The sequence below is a fragment of the Chamaea fasciata genome, unplaced genomic scaffold, assembly GCF_029207755.1.
Source record: "Chamaea fasciata isolate MVZ Bird 193981 ecotype frontalis unplaced genomic scaffold, bChaFas1.0.hap1 SCAF_3, whole genome shotgun sequence".
NCBI classification, from domain to species: Eukaryota; Metazoa; Chordata; class Aves; order Passeriformes; family Sylviidae; genus Chamaea; species Chamaea fasciata.
The window spans coordinates 44,125,472-44,147,721 of NW_027094088.1; the positions used below are offsets into that span (position 1 = coordinate 44,125,472).

Here is a 22,250-nt window from a genome sequence, read left to right on the forward strand (position 1 = left end):
TCAATATTACTGTGATGCCTGAGGAAGGCTGACCTGAAACAGAGACTGGACAGAGAGAATAAAGCAGGTATTTATTGAAAGAATAAAGCAGGTATTTATTGAAAGACCTTTAGGATACACCTTGAGCAGGACAAGAGCCTGGCCAGGGCTACACCGAAGGTCACAAAATGGCTAACAAGTCACGAGGTCTTACATTTTTGTAAGTTTTGGTCCATTTGTACATTGCGGTTTAATTGTTCAATTACAGCTTCAGGTTGTGAGGTCTCATCCTTCTTGTTCCTCCCTTCAGTCCACCCCTTATGCTTTTGGGCTGAAAGTTGTCCCTGGTCTTCAGCAGGAAAAGGATTTGTTTTGTCTACCTACTCTCTGAAGAGAGCTTACCAGAACTTAATATGAGGCTCAGAACTACAACCCTGGGCAGCTGAAACACATGAAAGCTAAAACTTTAGGCATCAACTGGAACTCGAGTTCCAACGCCTTAGGGCTTTAAAAACACCACGTGGAAACTCGTCCCGGCCCCGAACATTTTACACAGTGATTTTATCCAGCTGTCATGCGTCAAAAGGGAAAGCAGAGACACTTCGTTTCTTTGAACAGAGGCACTGCACGAAACTCACGAGAAGAACAGCTGCTCATCGTGTGCTAGACAACAGAGCATGATACCGAGAAGAAAAAACAAAACAAAACAAAACAAACAAAAAAACACCAAAACAAAACAAAAACACCCCAAAAATACCTAAGTACAGAAAAGCACATCAGGCAGATGATGTTTTTATTTGATGTTCCAAATCTCTTTGCCGACCGAGAGGCTACAGCAGCCCTGGCGAGGACGGGATGCGGGGAGCCCTGCCGCCGGCAGAGCGCGGCAGCCGCGCCAGGTCCGCGCCGCCACCGCGGGGCGGGACAGGCGGCGGGGAGGGAGGAGCGGCGGGGCGGGACAGACGGTGAGGAGGAAGGGAGGGACACGCCGGGGCCCGCCCGCACCCCGGGAAAGCGCCGGGATCGCTTCCGGAGCGCGACCTTCGCGGGCGGGCGGCTGAGGGTGCGAGTGCGGGGCCGTGCGGGGCTCTGCCGAGCCTCGGCACCGCGGGCAGCGCTCGGACGGCGGCCGTGTGCGGTGTTCAGGGCGGCAGCCGGGATGGCGGCGCCGACGATGGAGGAGAGGAAAGCGTGCTGGGGGGCCCGGGACGAGTTCTGGCAGTGCCTGGACAGCCACGGGGATGACGCCGCCAAGTGCGAGAAGCTGCGCCGGGCCTTCGAGTCGCGCTGCCCGCAGCAGTGGGTGAGCACCGTGCGCGCATCCCTGGCAGCGGCGGCGGGATGCAGCCGCTGCTTGCGGATGGCAGCTTCAGCTCCCTGCAGTGCTGGGCAGCCAGGAGCTTTCCGGAGAGAAAGCAGCCGTGTCAGGCGTCGCTTGGTTTGCACACTTCTGGCTGGCTGGGAAAGGACAGCTCCTGAGCGCAGCCCTGACTGGCCCGGCAACTAAGAAAAGCGGTGTTAAGGGTATAGTACAAAGAGAAAGGGAAACACGGTCTCAAACTTCCGGATAAACACACAGGGTTAGTGTTTTAATTAAAAAGTTTTAGAAGATACTTGAAATATTGTAGAAGTATCCAGAAATCCCTGTTTAAAGGCCAGTACAGAAGGGAGCTGCCACACAGGCTGTGCAGGGCATGGCATATTTAAGACTGGCATCCGATAGCTTGTGCATAAAAATACCTTTTTTTCCATGCAGTATAAGTTCACAGTAAGGCACCTGCCTGCGTGTAACCAATTCGTGTGTTTTCTATAAGCTCAGCCTGAGCTCAAGCTGTAATTCTTTTTTAAAAGGCACTGCGCTTTAGTAACAGTGGTGTTTGAGGGTCAGGACAGTTCCTGTTGCAGGTGGTAGACTGAAGTCAGTTAAAAAGCCTGAGTACCTTCACAGCTGCTGCACTGACTTACACTTGGAACAGTGCAGGTCTGCTGTTTGTTTTCTCTAGGGATGATGGTCTCATCTGCAGTGCTTTGCACTGTGCACATCAGTGGTTCCAGACACTGAACTCAGAGGTTGCCTAGGCTGTGATACCATAGAACAGCTGCTGAACTTACCTTTGCATCACAAATAATTTTTGTTCAAAGCAGCGAAAAGAGAAAAGCATCTAAGATCTTAATGAAGTAACAGGGTGGTGAACTTAAAAAAACTAAAGTTCACTTTTAAAATGGTAAAGAACCCCCAAAAACTAAACATGCCACTCTTTAGTCTTCAACTGAAGAAACTCCTAACTAGTGCATTAAAATCCTCAAGTTCAGCGACCAACGACTGTTTACACAAAGCACCTTCCTCTTGCTAGTTTCTTTTAATGAACATCGTTTCTCTTTTCAAACAGGTTAAACATTTCGACAAAAGAAGAGACTTTTTAAAATATAAAAAGAAGCTTGAAACTGAAGGGTTTCATCCTCCAGAAGCTGCTGGAAAGTCTTAGGAACTCTGCTCTCAAATCAAGTGAGAGTAACTACAGAAGGAAGAAGCCAGAGCGAGCTACAGAAGCTGCAAGAACTGGTAACGTAGCAGTCTCCCTGAAATGGAGACTGCTCTTCTTGTTGCCAACTCTCGTGTCTGCTAAAAAAAAGGGTCATGGACAGCTTTCTGATGAGTTTAAGTCAAAGAAATACGGTGTAGGGTGGTCCACAAATTTAAGGGTTTGAATGTATAATTAGTAAAATTGTTTCACAGGAATGACTATTTAATACTGCAATGTACATATTCAAAAGAAAAAATGAAATTGTTTTTCAGTAAGTGAACCAGCTTTTTCCTAAAATAAAAAAGTCCATTCCAACTTGCCTTTCTGGTCAAAAGCAGTGGGTTGTATAATAAAATTTGTATTTGTATTTCAAAGTATTCTAAAATACAGTTTAACTCAGATATTAATTTATACAACAGTGGGCATTAGGAGACCTAAAGCAATCCTTTGCATATGATGTGTAATTTTCTGTTTTGAGTATGCTCATTTTTTATAAGCAATAGGAATTTTTACATTCGTGACAGGTTTTCAGTCAGTATCTCTGCTAGAACTGTGTCCAGTTATTTCTCACAATTCTCACATTGTGGCCTTTTGTAGAATGGGCTTACCTTAGTGATGGAGCTTTATTTAAAGGTACAGACTGTTTACAGCAGGATTAATAAATGATTCTGGAAGGCATTTAAACAAGGAGCAGCATTGAATGTAATTATGTACGTGAAGTTGCCTTCCAAAAATCATATAATCTAGTATATCTAGGTGCTGCAATCACTTAATACTATGGCTAAAGGCATGACCTCAGTTTCAAGTGCAGTCACCAAAGTGATTGCAGGAAAAATCCTGTGTTTTCAGTTTGGCATTGTTCACAGTACTGCGCTGACGTTCGGCACAAAAACACACACCACATGCAATATAAATATTATTTATTTCCAATGCAACAATTAAAGGAGGTAAAGTATTAAGGCATTTAAAAGTCACTCTGAACACTACAGAGAACAGAACATGCAAAGTTAAAAATTCTCGTTCACCCTGAGTTTGTATCTCATCTGTTCAGAATTTCGCGTCATAGCACCGTAGGAAGCCGTCCCAGCTGTACAGTAAGGCACAAATCTCTGGGCAGTTATTGTTGTTGTTTTTGCTTGATCACTTGCTGTCTTGTGTACTCCCAGATCAGCAGAGCTCCGCTCACATGGACATTGAGTGACCGAATAATGCCCTGCTGAGGAATTTCCACACAGACATCCAGATGGTGAATCAGGTTGGCTGGGATTCCTTCATGTTCATTTCTAGTAAAAAAGAAGCAGTAACTTGTATCTGAGAGAGGGCATTTGTGTTCCAGAAAGCAAAAAAAGCCAATGTCAAAACAGCATCCAAATACCTTTTGACAAATGGCGCATCTGCCTATGGGGTAACTGGTGACAAGAAATGATTTTTAAAAAAAACAGTAATACATTACAAAGAAAACATGGAGAGAGCTGACCTAAGTTTTGATGTAAAAAACCTGGTGGAAGACTCAGTTTTCAGTTCACTAGTCCAGCAATAACTGAGCACCCAGCATAAAGACTCTGCTTCTGTTTTTGAACTCCACATCTATAGTGAAATGACCATTGTATGAAGCTGCTGGCACAGCAGGAAAACTCAACTGCCCACTTTACATTCAGGTCTCAGCACAAAGGATTGTCAAACCTGAGCACACCAGAGAATACTGAAGTTACTGGTAATTAAAATGATTGTTTTTAATTAAAAGAGAACAAAGTGATTATGAGCACTCCATTCTGAAGACAAGCCATGTATAAAAAAAGTTGGAAAAACACTTTGTCCTAAGAGGACAGCCAGGCCCTTCTTCCTGGTCTCACTCAGTAGCCCTGCAATGCCAGGAGCTTTCTCATTTGTATGTGCTTTACTGCAGACTTTTTATCTGCAATATATTAGATATACATACATATATATAAAAAAATAAAATATTATATATATTGCAAATAGATATAGATACAGACCTATATCTAGATGTTGTACAGTGTATCAGTCTTGAGTTCACCACAGCCCAAACACCCAGGGCCCCACATATCTAATCTGAAAGATGGTTCCTTTAGCCCTCCCAGAAAAATAAAACCCATGCTGTTGCTACCTTCACCCTTAAAAAAGGGTGTTACAGTGTATGGATGAGTTACTAAATATGAGAAGGGTCATTCAGTAGATACCAATACCTCGTGGTCCTTAGCACAAAAAGCCAAGGACTGCTCTTTCCATAATCATTTCCCATTTCAGAATCACCTTTACCAGTGTCACTTGGTTTTCACATGACCAAATTCTGACTGCAAGAGGTAGATTTACAAAACAGTGTGTGCTCTTACCCCAGCAATAACAGTGATTTCTCTGGGAAGCAATATTCTGTAAGATCAAAACTTTTAGCTGTCTGCTCCACACCAATAATAGTGTAGCCTTCTGTTTTTTTCTGCTGTAAATAATCAACAAGCTGAGATGGTTTCACCTGTGCATTAAAAGTAGAGAAAAATACAAGAATACTTAAATATCACCTTTTTAAATTTCTGAAGTTATTGTAAAAAACCCCGCAAAACTATTTACTTGGATACTTTTTAAAATTAATTACTTTTATCCCCCAAAGACTCTGTCCATATACACAGCTTAACATTTTAAAAGCTCCTCAGCAGTAGCACAAAAAGTTATGTTAATGCCACAAAATACCCCCACCAGTACCATGAAGAAAGATGTAACAATGACAGCTGTCATAATCAGTTTATCACAGCAATAAGAAATTGCAAGTATTTTCTAAATTGTTTGTTATAAGATTGACCCACAGCATATAAGATTAAGTGTCAGAAATTACAGCAGGAGCTTCCATTAAACAAAAAGATAATTTTTTCAAGATAAAAAATGTAAGACTCTGAACAATGCATCTGACAAACTGAAGATGCTGAGTACACTTTTTAGCTATTAAAATGTTTCCATTCACCTCGACAAGGGGGAGCCACTGCTCTGCAGAAACACTCAGATGCTGAAACTGCTTATCCTGTATATAATGAAGACTGCCAACAACTAGTGCAGATGCCCCAAATATTTCACTTGTACGACATAAACCTACAAAAACAAGAAATAAAGTGATTTTTGTGTAGAAAATAAACACCAAGCCAGAACACCAAGTGAAAATGACAAAGAATGCAAAAGAGAAATGGCTACTTTAGTTATCTATATTTAATTAGTTTCAGGTCTTCCAAGCCACACCTTGTTCCATATAAATTACAGGAAAAAAATGTTTTGTAACTTTGCAGAAAAGATAAAAATTAGAAAAGCACTGTGTCTGACAACATGCTTTTATAATACTAATTACACAAAGTAAGAGGTTAAGTAAGTGTCCAAGCCTTAGCAAGCATGGATGGTTTGAAACATCCACACTCAAGCTTAAGCTTTAAATCCAGTACCTGTTAAATGAAAGAGGATGACACATAACAGCCTTACAATGCAGACAGCACCAGCTTGTGGGCTTTTGATTACTCCCTGCAGTTATTGAAACTGCTAACATCAAACACAATGGCAATAAAGTATTTGCAGGATTTATTATGTCACAGCTGACACATCATGAAGGCAATCTTACTCAGGAAATGGGACTCTGCTGTCCAACAGATACAAGAATCTTGTAGGTTTACAAGATTTGTTCAGTTGTTACAGAAAATAAATGAAAAAGCAAATAATTCCCTTTGCATACACAGTTGAAAAACTCAATTGTAGCAAATATAGAATCAGCAAGAAACTGAGCATGATTTACAGCAAAATTCTACTTAATTAATGCATGCTATGTGTAAGTTCTTTTTTTTCCCCCCCTCTTATAAAATGTAGCTGTAGAAGACCCCTTTCTCTGAAGTGGGTAGGATTTTCTCTAGCTACCAGTTTCTTTCAGGATAATGATTTATTCTTCTGACCAGTACTTAAATAATGTTGCAATTATTAACATGAAAATAACTTTTATCATTTAAGTGTGCTCTAAGGTCTAAAAGAAAAGTTTGAAAAATGTGCAATCAACCTTACCTCCCAAATTGGTAGGTTTATCAATAAGTGAAGCCACCACAATCAGTCTGCTGTTTGATTTGCCAAGTTTAGCAGCACGATCCTGACATGCCATTTCCAAGTCTAAACTAGGAGTGCTGTTCTTCCAGGGTATAATCTTTTTCTGAACATCAGTCCACTCTGTCTGGCTGTCTGCTTCAGCTGAATGTGAACCTATAACAAAAAAATATATGTTCATATAGATATGCAAGTGGGAGTCAAACTAATGCTTCAATAAAGAAGAAGATCCACATGGTAATACTGGAGATACCATTCATCACCATCTCTTATTTTATGGGACATGTTCTGCTCACAAAGATGCAAGTTTCCTTCAGCTGAAAACGAGAGATTAGACTGAATACGGATGCACACAGCTACTCCATACAAATAATTAAAGCTAATACAGACTGGCTATACTTTACCCATGTCTTGCTGAGACCAGTCACTTGGTTTCAGATCACGAAGTTCTGTTCGGGAATGGCACCACTGAAATGCTGCTGGCAAAGGAATGTCAGTGAATCTGTCAAATTTAGAGAGGGGGATGCATTCATCTTCAGCGAGTTCCGAAAGGCGAGGAAGAGTGTAAAATATCGTCTGCAATGCAACACAGTGTCATCAGCATAGAGTCACTAAAGCAAGCAGAAATAGGTAATTAATCCCTGGTAGTTTAATGGAACATGTCTATTATCTAGCCTCCAAAGCTTTTAATACTTGTTTTTTCTTGGTACTTAATACAACATTCAATACAGCTTACCAGTATGTCTCTCAATATTCATAACATCACTTCTAGTACTATCCAAAACTTCCATATAATTAGATTTATTCTCTCTCTAATTAAAAACTTTTCCTGAGGATCTGCACTGATTACTGTTCTGAAAGTCTAGAAGACCAAAGAATTCACACTATGCTTCTCAGCACAAGGGTTGAGAGAAAATCTTGTATGTGTAATATTGAAGAGTTTTCAAATTCTCCCTACAATTTTCTAGTAAAGGATGCAGATTTATTTAATGTCAAAAAAAACCCAGCTGAAAGTATTAAAATCTAGTGGTAAAATCCAGCTCAGCACAACCAATACATCTAGCTAACCATGATTTATCATGGAGGGAAAACTACACATCCCAAGGGAAAGACTGAGTAAGTCGAAGAGTTTTAAAACCCAGACTTTTTGTTTATCCCCATGCACCCTTCAAGACAAAGGTGAAGGTGCACCCTGAATACATTTAAATGCTTCATAAATATTAGTCTTGCTTTGTTGGGTTTTTTCCTCCTATTCAGGACTTTTACTTTCCACTATTTAGCACATCTGTGTTCACAAAAATATTTCACAGAACATCAGTTAAAAGAAGAAACAATTTCTTCTGACAAAGATGGCACTGTTTCTCCAAAAACATATACCCCATTCATATCCATGCTTATCATGTATTTTGAGCTTAGTTCTTCTGTCTCTTCTATTTAACTGTGCCCTTATTTTTGCCTTCCTTCCATTTTCAATGATGAAAATGTTTATTCAGCTGTCAGTTATTTGAGCTATATCAAAAAAGGTGGCTGAAAAAGGTGCTCTGGAAGTCATATATCTCTATCCCATTCACATCAAACAATCCAGTTAAGCAACTTCAACATCTGTTCTGGGAACAGATGCCTTAAAAATCCTAATAAACTACCTCAACTGAGTAGATGCTCTTCAGTTACTAGAATGAACCTTTCCAGTCACAAATATAAAACCTGATTAATTCCCACAGATAAGCACACTCATCACACATACCTCTTCCTAACTGAGCTGGGTTTTTAACACAGTACCAAGTAGAAAAACTAAGATGCAATCTTATTCTAAAGGCCATCACAATCTTGGTGAAGTAATTCTTTGGGGTTTTAAACTAATAATAGTTGATAATTTCATCCCATATTAGAAGATACCAAAAAAGATTAAAAATACAGTTGTAAAACTAGACAAATAGTGTGGTCTTGGACTTGCCTCTAGACTATAGTCCTCAACTGGATGAAATGTTGCAAAGAAGAAGTGATCTTGGATTCGCTGCCAGTTCCTTCTAGCATTCCTGTAAGTGCAGAAAGTAATGTAGGATACATTAAAAAAAGCAACATGCTGGATATTTTTAAAAATTCAACAGATTGGCATAAGGCAATCTAATCTATTTACTATGTATTGTATAGGAAAGAAAATAGTTCAACAATTAGGTAAGGACCCATTTTTAAAAAATGAACAGCATTAAGAAAATAAGCTTTATTTATGCTTCAAGAAAGGCCTAAAACACATCTCCAAATTCTATTATCAAAAGGAATTTGGCAAGAAGTATCCCATGGAAACTGGATACTAGCCTATGGTTCAGTGTCACCTTTTAGCTGTTAAAAAAACAAAAGTCAAGACTCCTCCCTTTGCTGCTTTTTCTGTGTCTCCCCAAACCGATTTCTTTTTAAACAGAGATTAAAAAAAAACTCCATAAAACCCCATAAAAATTATCAAGTGCCGTTTTAGAAAATTTAACTTCCTGCAAGTGGCTCAGAACAATGCTAAGCTGCAAAGAATGTTACTAACCCTGTGCCATGCATGTTTTCCACTTGTTGAAGGCTAGATTCAATAACTGGCGTCAGAGCTTCAAATTCTTCCACATGCAGCATTCTGCACATACCCCAGATTTTTTTAAGGGCAATTAATGCATAAAGTCGAACGCTGAAATTATGGCTGAAACACCACTGCAGAACAACTATGAGGGCTTTCTTCAGAGCTGGCTTCTAAAGAAACAAAGAAGCTTCTTTTATTTTAAGTTTTAATGCACCATTCAGAAGTTATGAGTGGCCCAAGAAAAAGTTCCTCAAAAGACACCCTTTTGGAAATCACAAAGCTTTAAAATTATATTGATTTCCTTCTTTCCATCTCATCAGGACAAAATCTGCAGCCCCACTTGTTCTTTGATAATGTATTCATTTGCTTTAAAAATCATTATTCTGCCTGCAAGAAAACCTCTACTTACTTCTGATTAAAAGAGCAGCACAAAAAACAAACCCAGGTGCATCCACATGTTTACTTAAAACCAGAGTAGCAATTCTAAAAAATTTCACAGGTAATCAGGCTCTATGTATCCAGAACACCTGCTAAGTGTGCTAGTTTTCCTAAGTCAAATATTTTACAGAAAGAAGTGACAGGAAGAGTTAGTGTTTTGCATTAGAAAGGATACCTTAGTAGGAAGTAGGTATTGAAGAGATATTTAAACCATTTTGGCAGTCTATTTTCAATTCAGAACTCTGTACATGCACTGGAAATGAATAAAGAATGAACACTCTTACAAGAAATGTACCTTCTCTGAGGTATTTTGAAGAATGATGTCAAAGTGGGCCAACACTGATAAAAATGTGCAGATGCTTTTTTTAAGCTTTTCTTCATCCTGAAGTACAAAAGAATATAACAAGAGATATGCATACATAAAATGTTTTTATACATTTTCACACCACGTTCTGCACGTGCAATAATATTAACACTATTAAAAATCTACATGTTTCCACAACCAAATTTATGAAAATACAAGGTCAATGTGATTAGGATTTCACTTCTCCTAGCATGTTATTTGCTTTTTACGAACACATCAATCAGAGTGAAGTTTATAGTGGTATAAGTGAGCTAAAATTCAACCCAAGTTCACTGTATTCCCCCAGGAATGCAAAAGGTCAACACCATTCCACAGCCTCTTGCCTGGGGCTCCTGCTACCCACAGCTCAATCAGCAGCTCACACTGCAGCTGCACACCAAACCACCTGCACTAAGCATATTCCTCCACACCAGGAGAGCCTCTGAAAATGCAATTTCTATTCCTGTTTCATAAATCTACGTGTTTTCTGCTTGCTCTGATGGTTTGAATGGGCCAACTGCGATTTAGTACATTTGTTATCAGCATGAAATCACTTTGATCCAACAGGTTATCATCTACTAAAATGACAGCAATTCCAACAGGCTGAGCCTTTGGAAGGAACTCTGAAATAGTCAGCTCTCCTCAGTCAACCCTTTCACGACTTTTGGGTATCATCACTCAAACCCTGCTTGAGTTTTAAAATCTCATTACAGAACTCCACTCTGAGAGAAGTCCATATTAAAAGCTGCAAATTGAATATGTATTATGCAGGTCATGTTCTCACTGACAAAGACGATATGATAAAAAAGACAAAGGTGGGCTGTGGAAACCACAAGTAACTTAGTCCTTCAGACTCAGGATCTAGGGTGTCCATGTGGTCCTGATGGCTCCTGTATTGGACTACTCTGACTCACTGTGCCAGCTCCACTCTGCCCAGAATAAAACATCATAAAAGGAAATCTCTCAACAGGAGGAATCGACTTTCCTTTGGCCATTTTTAGGTCGCAAATGTCTAAGTGTCTCAGATTATTGCTCAGACTCACTTCCAAGTTATGCTACTCAACAGCCCCACTGTCCCGGCTTTTAAAGGAAGACTGGAATACACAGAAAAGGTATGGGACAACAAAACTGTACCCTCTTTGTTCAAATTACTCTTCAAGTGAATGCCAAAGGTCTTACTTACATAGCAAAAGCAATCCCAGAATTTATCCAGGAATTGGGGATATTTATGTAGACTCAAGATAATAATCCATTCTATGAAGTATTTCACAGATGCCTGATTATTACTGAATCCAGCCTGAAAAACTCTGTCAAGAGTCCCACACAAAAAATTCTGAGAAAACAAAATGAGGCAATCCTTTAGTATATTGTTAGTTATTTCCATGAAGAAAAAAAATTTAAGAACATTCTCACCTTTATCATAATATTAGATATACATTTTACTATGCAAATTAAAACATTTTAAAACCATCTAACTTCTTAATTATACTTTTCAAATATTTTCTTATCAAGCAGCATTGATGAAAGTAACACTTGTCAATTTCTTGGCCGTTCATAAAGTAGCAATGTTTTTACTAAATGGAAAGCTTTCAATCAGATAGTACAAACTTTTAGACAGCTTAAACAGGAAAAATCTGGTCTCCTAAAACTCACAAACTGAAGAATCAGTTTCCAGTGTCTTCTGGAAATGCATGATAAATCCATGACTTCAGACTGAAAGAATGAAGCTTCAAAAAACTTCTACAATGCAGAACTTCCACATCAGCTACAGGTTACATGCCTTTTATACCCTGCTGCAATTTAACATACACAGCTTCTATGACACCAAATTAGGTCTTAAAGTAGGTATTTATTTATTTATTTAAAAATTAATAGTTAAGAGCAATACCTGGTTAAGCTTTGGGAGAAGAACCAAGAGTGTCTGCCACACCCGGTTTTTAATTCTATGCTGCAAAGAGTTTGCATAATAGCGTGTTTTAGATCTGGATGCCACTTCATCCTGAAAGAAAACTGAAAGGTTTATTGCCTATTCTTCCTTTAAACTTGAATTCATGTAAATACATTTTTCTGTACTAAGAAAGCAGCATCTACCACACAGCTAGGATCAGCACTGAACATAAGCTTAGGAAAATTTATTTACTTAATTTATTAAGAATTAAATTCTGAAGCTTATAATTAAATAATAAAATAAGCAAATATCTTCTAAAGCTCACTTTTCCCCGCTTGGTCAATCTCACAACACAAATACTAATAATTTTTCTGCAGTACTTAAATGAGAGGAATGAAGGACCCACCCATTCCAAGTTCTTCAGACAAAAGCAGGATTAAGCAGTGCCAAAATGTATGGGTGATGTTCTAATAGCAGCTGCAGTAATTTACCACTGACTTTAGACTCCTACCAATGCATAAGCTGCTATGAAATAAATGAAAATTGGACCCCAACCTTCTCCATTATTTCTGTCTATAAAGGTATTCTAAAGAGACTACTCTCTCAATTTAAGAGGTGGTCTGCAATTGTTAAAGTGAAATGCAGTGCTTCAGAATGCAGCCTAAAGGAAGATTCTTAATGGAACAATGGTTACAATTTGGATAATTTTCCAGGAAGCCAAAATATCCACTAAAAAAGAGAACTGCCAAAAGGCAATTTTGACTATTTTGGTTGAATTAACTCCTGTCTCATAACAAAGAAAAGCGTATTACTTGGTAAATCAAGAGAGGCAACACAAACAATCTTACGTGCATCCTGTCAACCGTAAATATTTTGCATTTTACTAATTGTACTAACACCACCTTTATATACCAAGAGAAATTAATTTTACCTTATCAAGTAGTTTGATGAAAATGTCCTCCATAAACGTTTTATGCAAGATATTTGATCCATCCAACAAGCACAAAAATTTAACAGCACAAATGCGAACATAGTGATCGTCTCGATTTGTACTGTGAAATATTAATAAAAATAAAAATCTAACTCTACTTGTTTAGACATAAAGATAATTCCTAAATTATAAAAAAAGCACCAAACATCATCTTGATCATACAGTCATCAAGTTGTCTGCAGTGAGACAACAGGCAAATATGCAGAACTGGAATTTTAAAATCCGTTTGTCATTGGTGATGAAAAAACTAGTGAGTTCACAACCTGACCCTATCTAGAGTTCCTTAGTAATATCTAAGTATTCAAAATTTTTTTCTATAGAAAAAGCTGTACCAGAAAGTTTTTGAAATTTTGTGCCTATAAACTGTAATCTTTTAACAACTCATTTATGCTTACAGGTTGGTCAAATATCTAGTCCCAAACAACACTTTATTCCTATTAGTTAACTACAGACATCTAGAATAATTAATGGCAAAAGTAAAATTAATGACATTATAGGTTGTGACAGCTGCAGACCATCACAAGAAGATACATGATTACAAAAATGGTCTTGGGAGAAAATACAGTAGTGAACTTTTGCAGTTGAATTTTTTAAAAGTTTCATAAACTACTCAGGTTTTATAAAGTACTAACATTTCTGAAAACAAGGTGACAGAACTTCTTCTCTTACTTTCTTTCACTGAGTAAGAATGGGAGTGAAACTAGACAAAAATTCAACAATCCAGTAGCTAGCATACCCATTTCAAAGAGCCTTTGGGCAAGTACAAATACAAAAAGGGCTTGCAATCAATGCTGAAAAGCCAAACTCAAAATCTGGCTGCATTCAAACTTGGGCTTCTTAACTGTCTTACTTACAATGACAAGGTATATATTAGTTCAGCATCCTAAAAAGTATTACTGTACTGAGGTGAGACAATGAGGAAGTAGTTATTTCAGCCATAGTCAGATTAACAAGTGAGATATATTTTCCTGAAGATCCATTTATCTACAGTTTGTATTTGAATTATGAATATATTGTGATGTACAACCCTTTCACCAGTATTTTAAAAGGTTATGAATATATTCCTTGTGGGTCCCTTCCAACTCATGATATTCTGTGACTGAGCTGACTTCAAAAATCAGTGTCTTTCCTATCAGAGCATCAACCAAGACAAAGAAACAATTCACATCAAATACTGTAAGATGTATCCTCAAAAGCATTACCTTTCTATAACAACATTGGCTGCACATTTTTCTCCAAGATTTTCTATGAAGGCATGGACATCCTGAATGTGTCTTCAGAGATGAAAGAAGACAAAGCAATAAAATTAGCAGAATAACATACAAAACCCATTTTCAGTTTTTCAGTAGTTATCTCAAAGTTTAAAAGAAAAAAAAATACACAAAATTGTAAAATAAAAATCACAAAGATTTTTTTTATACCTTTGATCTCTCCTAAATACAGTTCCAAAGACACAAGCCTCAGTGATAAGTTCACTATAACTTCCAGCATTTAAGAAAGCATTTGTCAAGGCACTTCTCTCATCAACAGTGGGAAATATCCAAGACTGACAACAATGACTAAGGACTACATTGAAGACTCCAGTCTTTGTAGTGGACAGATCTATGAGCTTGAAAATTATCTGAAAATAAGAAATATAAGATTCAAAACCTAGATCCAGAAGTGCCAGATCTATTAGAATAAAACTGCAGTGATGTCTATTTTAATAGGTCTCATGGTCTTTTGCATCCTATCTCTGCCTCAGGTTATGCTGTCTTCATCTATTTATAATTCCCTGATCATAAGAGCAGGTGAATGGGCAACAATTGGCCCAGTATATGCTCCAGTTAACAAAACCCAGAACTGATCTTTGCTTAAACATTTGCTGTAACGCCAGATACCTTAAACAAATCTCCTGGTAAGTGGAACAAATGAGCCAGGGCTTACTTCATGAGCACAAACCTAGTGTTTAAATCAACTCTTACCAATTTAGAAAAAAAAAAAAATAAACATTAAGCTTTTTTTTTTTTACATAAGTAGCCGTATCAGTAGTTCTGTTCTTTAAGGAGGATTGCATTCATGTCAAAGTTCATATTTAAGCGTGCAAAAGTGTCTTCGTACCATTTATTTTTTGTTTTTAAGGAGGGCAGAATTACAATATTTGAAACTGCTATCTAAAAGCTTCTCCAAAATGAAGAAAAATAAAACGTAACAAGAAAAGTGGCCCCAAAATATTTCATTCCCTTCCTTAGGGTAAGTGCAAGAGTAAATTTCACTTACAAAGTAAATTTTTTTCTAAGAAATTGCAAGCATCTGGGAGAGGGCAGGGAGATGCAGAGTGAATAGGTAAGGCTTTCTAAAGAATTCCTTTTTAGACATCAGTTAGAGCTGTCCATGAAAATGGTTTTTCAGAAGGTGTAATAGCTCCTAATAGACAAAGCTGCTTCGCTTCCCTGCATTGAAATGATAGTTTTGATCATGTGACAATTCTTTGACAGGAATGCTGGTTTTATAGAGAAAGTTGTTCTGAATTGCTAAGCATTAAAGCACCAAGAAGCTCATGAAGAACTTAAAACTGAAATACTGCAATGCAGTCTGAAGAAGCACTTGCTGGAAAGAAAGCTCTACACTAGAAGCATGTGGGGTTTTTACCAAGAATTCAAACCTATGTGTTTTTCCTAGTGCAAAGACAGACATTGTATCTTTTCCTAGCAATGCCAAAACTGAGCGATTGTTTTACCTGTAGGGAAGCAGCACAGCACTGACTATGCATTTCACACTCCTGATTTTTTTTTCAACTGTTTCATTTATATAGTAAAAGTTCAGCACACACGAAAGAAATTTAGGATATGTAAGTTCTAGCATAATTAACATATGAATCATCACAAAGGAAAAAGAAGAGTGCAGCAGAAGAAATTAAGCTGAAGAACACAGTGCTCTGGGTACCTTCTGTAGATGCCCTCCTCAATATTACCATAGCAATATTCCCTTTTTTGACTAAAAAACACCCCTTTGTTCCACCCCTTCCAACTATTAAAAAGATAGAGTGCACTGTGGTAGACAAAACTAAAATTGTGGTTCTGTGACAAATCAACACCAGGCAGTTCCATTTTTTCTTCTCTTTAGCTAAAACTACACAGCCATTGCAGAGTGGGTCAATGGCAACAGGGACTGCCAAGGACTGGAATAAGAATATACATAAGCAGGCACTTGCTTGGGAACTTTATCTTCGTTTTCGTATGGAGGGGCAGAAGGTGGCTCGACCAGATGCCCTTTGTTGAGTATAGGAGACCTTCATTAGCTCCTTGATGCCTGCTGTCATGGTATGTCCCACTGCAGACAATGGGACAGCTGTCACACGGACTCAACACTCTCAACATTGGCAAAATACACCTCACATAATGACTGAAATACTAATGCTGAAGTTAAGGCAGTAATTCTAAGAATTTAAACAAGTTTTAAGATCAAGAAAAATAAAATACTAGCTATGGCTCATTAGTTATTACAACACTGAGCATACAACTAGCTGTTACAGGTATTCATTAAAAGTAAAAGGCAACCAATGTCTACAACAGAAGAGATAATTTACCATCTTTACATACATATCTTGTTTTGGCTTGGGTTCAAAGGGAGACTACAAATGCAAAGTGTTAAAATTAGAGAACGGTAACAGTCATTTGAAGCAAGTTTAAAAAAAAAAACAAAAGAGAAAATAAATGGGACTACATTTCAAGGTATTTAAAGCTAATATGGATATATCACAGCAGTTTTAAAAAGCTATTAAGTGTCCATTTTTCTGTATTTTATTTAAAATAATTTTGGTGTGTCTGGGCTGAAAACAAATTTGAGAAATTTGCTATTACTTACAGCTATGAATGTGACACCAGGACAGGGCTACTTATGATGACTTCAAAGCAAAACTGCAACCCCTCCCAGTGTGATTTTTGTGCTAAGCCCAAAGCAGCACATGTGGTAGTAAATCTCAGCAGAAAACTATACTGGTAGATAATTCACGATATATTACTGCCCTAGTTGAAGTCTTGCACTCACTGTGGACTGTTCTGCACAAATATTTAATTAATGCTTGGAGGGGAAAAAAGAAAAAAAAAAAAAAAAAAAAAACAAAAAGAAAAAGAAAAAATCCCCAAGAAAGATTATGTAGAAGGAAATAGCTAACAACTTTGCAGTGTATAAAGCCAATAGGAACCAACATCCCAGCACTGACAACGGTTTTCTGGACTTAATCAAAAAAAGAACACTACGACATAGGCAAGAACTCTTGGAGTTCTGGCAGCTGCATAAATCATACAAAAGAAGAATAAAGATTGTATTTTTCTTCTTCTTGACTCTGGAAGCAGGTCTACCATGCAGTATTAAACTGAACTCTAAGGCGACTGTGTGGTTTTTGTTTTCTACACCTGGTCCATCAGAGGAAAAGAAGTCTTTAAAGAAACAGTAAAAATGGTTTAGTCAATAGCATCTACAAAATTTTGAACTAATTTTTCATCTAAGATAACATTTTCATAAAGAGTAAACTATTAGAAAAAGGCATCATTTTCCCAGAATAGTTTGTGACAGTTCAGGTGTCAAATCCTAAACAAAATAGTCAAGAGGAATTTCATTTTTATGTAAAAATAAAATAAATGAACAAAACTGATTTTACTGTTTGCAGAAGACACTGAACTGTGTAGAAATCAAAGACACAGTACTTCTCATTTTCTGTGCCACAAGAATAAACAACGTATTTGTTTATCTTTAGTCTTATTCTCAGGTCTTTTATCTTAACACTCTCAAACCTGGGCCTTTTCAGAAATTAAAAATTCACAACAACAGCCGAAGAGAAAATAAAACATAAAATACATTTTTACATCCAGACAAAATTTATGTTCCCTTCTCAAAAAAAGAGAAGAATTCTTGAAACTGACCTCTTTTATTTTGGTATATGCTTGACCTTTTGCACTTGCAGCAACAGCTAGAACCTCAGTATCAAAGATGAACTGAACAAAAGCTTTTAGATTGGTCCAAAATATCAGCTGTGTGTTGCTCAAAGAGGATATAATTTTCCAAGTCAAATCAAATGCTTCTATGCAGAGAGCCTCTGATGAGTCCAGAAGCTGTACATAAACAGATAAAAAAAGTGTTACATTTAACAAAAAAAAATTACCCAAAAAATCGATTAATACTGTGCATATTTATCTTTTACCTTGGGAACAAGAACCCTCATGCAGCCAAACACAGGCAAAACTTGGTCTGAAGGGAGAATAGACAGGGCTTCTAATGCAGACTGTAGAATTTCTTTTGACCTTTCAACTGTAGACAGTGACATTACTGAAGTTCCTTCATACCCCTGAGCCAGTGTTGAAAATGAATTTAAAACGAAACAGAGGCAAATCCACTGGTCACGAACATAGCGAGCAACAATTTTCCCCCATCCTTGAGATGCTGTTTCTTCACATAAGCTGTGAAAAAAAACACTTTTCTTAAATAAATAATTGTGTTAAGTTTATCCTGCACATTCCACACTCCACCAGGAAGTGCCTAACTGTACAAACTCACTGTACTACTTCAAGGTGCTAAGACTGATATAGTTCAAGGCAAGAATGGACAAGTACATGGAAAAGAAATCTAAAAATGAAGTGGTTTTCAGAAGAGAAAAACCAATTATGGACTTAGACACATTAGTCAAACACCTCTGAAAGTATTCAGTGGAGACGTCACAATGTGCTGGCTGTGTGTTTTTGTTACCCAAGTACTTGGGTTTTGGCTCTCTGGCTTCCCCTTCTGAACAGTAAATAATTTACATTTAAACTTGCTTGTGTACATGTCATGGCTTTCTGCAGTGTACATATATTTAATCTGGCCGAAGGTTAAGAAGTGTTCACAGTCAGCTCTGACTTCAGAGAACTAGAGGACTTAACAAAAGAACCTTCAACCTGATCAATTACGACTACCTTAATGCTCTAAAACCTGGACGTTAAGACAAAAGAGCAACTGAGTGAACAGTTTGTGTACAGAATTCTTCCTTTTTATCTTAGCAAGAAGTTGTCAACAGGAAAAGCCAACATCTTAACCACTGCTTCACATTAATCAAGTTTGTTCTAGAGAATTATTGAAGCTTTAGCAGACATACCTATTTTTTTCTTCAGTGTAAGATGGCTTCTTTACTACTTCATTGAATTGAGAAAAGGAAATGAATTTCTTCAGAGCATCCACAGAAGGCAGAGATTCCAGGTGCACTTCCAGCTTCCCATGCATTATCTCACATACAGCTGCAAGTGAAGCCATGCTAGCTACTTTTCTAATTTGTTCCTTAACTTTTGGCTCCTAAGTAAAACCAAATGATACATGAATGAACATACACCAACTTCTTCTCACAGGACACAAATAGCATACTAATACTTTTAATAATCCTCCTCTTTGCATCACCATCATAAGGTAGCAACTCTGCATCCCTCTACTTCTGTATTTTCTTCCCCTGCGCCTAACGCAGCATGGCTTGGCCTGGGCCAGTGCAATCACTCACAAGTTACAAGCACTGACACAAGCATAAATCTTCCAAATTACAGTCACTTAGGCATTAAGTGCAGGCAGCTTGGCTGTGATGGAACACTCCTATCTTGCCAGGCAATAGTTCATACACCTCGCTGGAGAGCAATTAGAAAAAAAGACGTGGGTCCAGTTAATCAGAAACCTGACAGCAGAAATTCAGAATGTGACACAGTAGCTCCTACAAGCACCCAGAAGATCACAACTATGCCATGGTTATTTTGTGTGATAAACACATATATTCAAAGAGGCATGAAATTTAAATTCACATTAAAAAAAAAAAAAAGGCAACAAGCATATAAGTGCCACCACAGTAAGAAAACTTCGATGTTATTTAAATATCTCCAAGTTACAGTTGGCTGTTTAGAGCAAAGAAAAAACTTTTCTCATCTGTTATCACTCAGCATTTCCTTTTTTTCTTCTCAAACTGAAGAGGTACTATTTACTGAAGAAACCATCAAGAAAATATAATTCTCCTGCAATCAAAGTAAGTTGATAAAGGCCCCCAGTGAGCACTAAGTTTGAACCAGAAAATGTTTACTTTGAAACTACTGGAAAAAGCATATAATTCACACAAATGAAGGAAAAAAATAAAATTATGTATTGTTCTTTGCTCCCTTAAAATGCAAACCCAGCTAATGAAATACTTACAATCTTTTAAAGGTAGTATAAACTGTTCTTGAACAAAACAGTAATAGCAAATAATAAGACCAAAGTTTATACTGCCCAACAAGTCTTATTTTAAATCTCCCTTTTTTCAGGGAAGTTGTTAATGTTTCTTTACCTTTTGAAAATTTACCTATTTCAGATGTAATAGCCTAACACAGAACTATGGGACAATCCACATAATTACATGAAAACACCAGAGCAATGCTGGGTTCTGGAGTTTCTTTTTCTCTGTATGTTCCAGATTTGAAGTCAAAAACACAATTTTTTTTTTCATTAGTTACTTGACCAGTAAGATTAATTCACATTTGAGGAAAAAATCTTTGAGAACATAGTACATGATTAAAGTAAGAATTTTACTTTAGCTATACAGACTTCTAAATAATGCAATATAAAAAAATAAAGTACTAAAAATCTTAGCTACAAATATTACACATTCATATTATACTGCCAAATAAAGATGTGTTAGGGAATATATACACACATACACATTCACACAAACTATTGTTGAATTTCACATTATATAAAATATTATTATAAATTATAAATATCACAGTAAATAATTGTATATTAACTTATGCTTATAGTAGGTCAGTAGAATTATTAATTCAGGATCCAAATATTATATTAGCATATATTTTAATTATTACTTATTGGTTTGTTTTATATTAATATTTGTTGTTGTAAATAATGCTATATTACCTTTTCAGAATTTCTCTCCTGAAGATTATGAATAGATGCATTTATCAGGGATGAAAGGAAATTCTTGATAGACGTCATTTTCTTCCAGTTGACTTTCAAGCACAAATTCACTATTTCTGGAATTAAAGCCAAGTACAGATCACAACGCTCCAGATCGCCAACCTAAAAGTGAGGAGACAACCACAATGTGAATCAGTTAGAGGAGGAAAATCACACTGGAAATCAGAAAGAAAACTACTGGTAACAATGACAGCAGAAGGAAAACTACAACTGTCATTGCAATTGAACAACTTTTTATTTGGGGGTTTGTTTGAGGGAGGTTATTAACTTCTAAATCTTAAAAACTGACTTTCAGACGCCATTCTCCTGATTCAACTCAAACTTTTGCTTTGCTTAAAAAGCCTCAAGTTTCTTTGGGATAGAAACTTAAACACTGGGCACAGCACTGGGCAAACAGTGTAAGATAGTCAAATAAGATGATAACCAGGCTGAGAACTGAAAGTCACCAAACACCTAACAACTTACATCCACAGCTATATAGTGGATATTATGCAGTATATGACACTCAGGATTTCTTACTATATGATTTCTTTAGATTTAAAAAGAAACAAGAAATGCAGACTACAGACACCAAACACTACTTGTGAAGACACTTTTTTTTTCCTTCTTACTGTGCACATTCAAAAAAGTTAACAGAAGTCTTTCTATGCAAACTGACTTTCTAGGTGTTTGAAGATTTTATATGAACTTTAGGAACACTGGTAAAACAAATTAACAAGCAAAACCACACTGAAGTATATCTCATAATCGTTACTTACAGTGCTTAACTCATTGGTAGTAATGCGTCTGAGAATAAATTCAAGGATACTCTCCATAGGTGTCACAAGAGATTTCCAGATAAAGAACAGTACTTCATCTGTGTGGAGGGAAAAAAAAAATATATATATATATATATATATACACACAGAAATACGATTTCCTTAAGAACTTTATTATATCATGCAGATTTACTTATGTTACAAAGTTATACAAAGTAATAGTACTCAAATACCTAAAAGCAACTTAAAACAGCTCTGTACTCTTTCACAGTGGCTGGAAGGCTGAAAGAATCGAACCAGCTTATATTATTTCCTGAGATTTACAACGTATTAGTGAACCAAAAGCCACACAAGACCACAGTCCAATTTTCCAACTTTTAATGCACACTTTTGTCCTACTCCTAACCCTTGCACAAACAGCTCATTAATGAACTTAGTCTTTAATAAAAACCGAAAGCTTTTATATCCAGCAATTAACTTTATGTGAGGAAAATACACTTTTCCATTCTTAGTATTTATAGACTTGAAAACTGGTTTTAGGGACTTGTCTGGTTGTTGGTCTGGTTTTCTGCTGTTTGGAAATAATTCACCTTTGGAAACAGCGTAATCTTACAAGATTTTAGCCCAGTAGCTTCCAGGCTTAATACTGTAAATCAAAATACAAGATTATGACACAAAACGTGGTATTGTACAAGAAAAGGCTAGGCTACCACATGTACATTGCATTTCACAAACAAA

The 22,250-nt window shown here is 37.0% G+C and overlaps 2 protein-coding genes across 2 annotated transcripts in view; one reads left to right on the top strand and one right to left on the bottom strand.

Moving 5' to 3' along the window:
• Positions 1-1,012: 1,012 nt before the first annotated feature.
• Positions 1,013-3,001, top strand: COA6 (cytochrome c oxidase assembly factor 6). Its single transcript, XM_066180446.1, has 2 exons — positions 1,013-1,282; positions 2,370-3,001. Exons 1-2 carry the CDS (start codon positions 1,139-1,141, stop codon positions 2,463-2,465), a joined length of 240 nt encoding a protein of 79 aa, XP_066036543.1. The 5' UTR covers positions 1,013-1,138; the 3' UTR covers positions 2,466-3,001.
• A 406-nt stretch (positions 3,002-3,407) lies between these two features.
• The window catches only part of TARBP1 (TAR (HIV-1) RNA binding protein 1), a 32,305-nt gene continuing 13,462 nt past the window's right edge, over positions 3,408-22,250 (bottom strand). The window contains exons 13-30 of the mRNA XM_066178802.1: positions 21,513-21,610; positions 20,695-20,856; positions 18,911-19,104; positions 17,984-18,239; positions 17,706-17,894; positions 14,223-14,422; positions 14,004-14,075; positions 12,742-12,862; positions 11,811-11,921; positions 11,106-11,255; positions 9,875-9,961; positions 9,115-9,311; positions 8,536-8,617; positions 6,986-7,157; positions 6,546-6,737; positions 5,476-5,600; positions 4,856-4,992; positions 3,408-3,787 (exon numbers count right to left, since the gene is read on the bottom strand). Coding sequence (XP_066034899.1) covers positions 3,622-3,787; positions 4,856-4,992; positions 5,476-5,600; positions 6,546-6,737; positions 6,986-7,157; positions 8,536-8,617; positions 9,115-9,311; positions 9,875-9,961; positions 11,106-11,255; positions 11,811-11,921; positions 12,742-12,862; positions 14,004-14,075; positions 14,223-14,422; positions 17,706-17,894; positions 17,984-18,239; positions 18,911-19,104; positions 20,695-20,856; positions 21,513-21,610 — 2,711 coding nt within the window. The 3' untranslated portion in view covers positions 3,408-3,621. The remainder of the gene's footprint in view (positions 3,788-4,855; positions 4,993-5,475; positions 5,601-6,545; positions 6,738-6,985; positions 7,158-8,535; positions 8,618-9,114; positions 9,312-9,874; positions 9,962-11,105; positions 11,256-11,810; positions 11,922-12,741; positions 12,863-14,003; positions 14,076-14,222; positions 14,423-17,705; positions 17,895-17,983; positions 18,240-18,910; positions 19,105-20,694; positions 20,857-21,512; positions 21,611-22,250) is intronic.

Excerpts from the sequence above, each read along its gene's own strand:
- COA6 (XM_066180446.1), top strand. The coding sequence starts at position 1,139 with ATGGCGGCGCCGACGATGGAGGAGAGGAAAGCGTGCTGGGGGGCCCGG. Across the intron at positions 1,283-2,369 it reads CGCGCTGCCCGCAGCAGTGG|GTTAAACATTTCGACAAAAG; the intron begins GTGAGCACCGTG and ends CTTTTCAAACAG.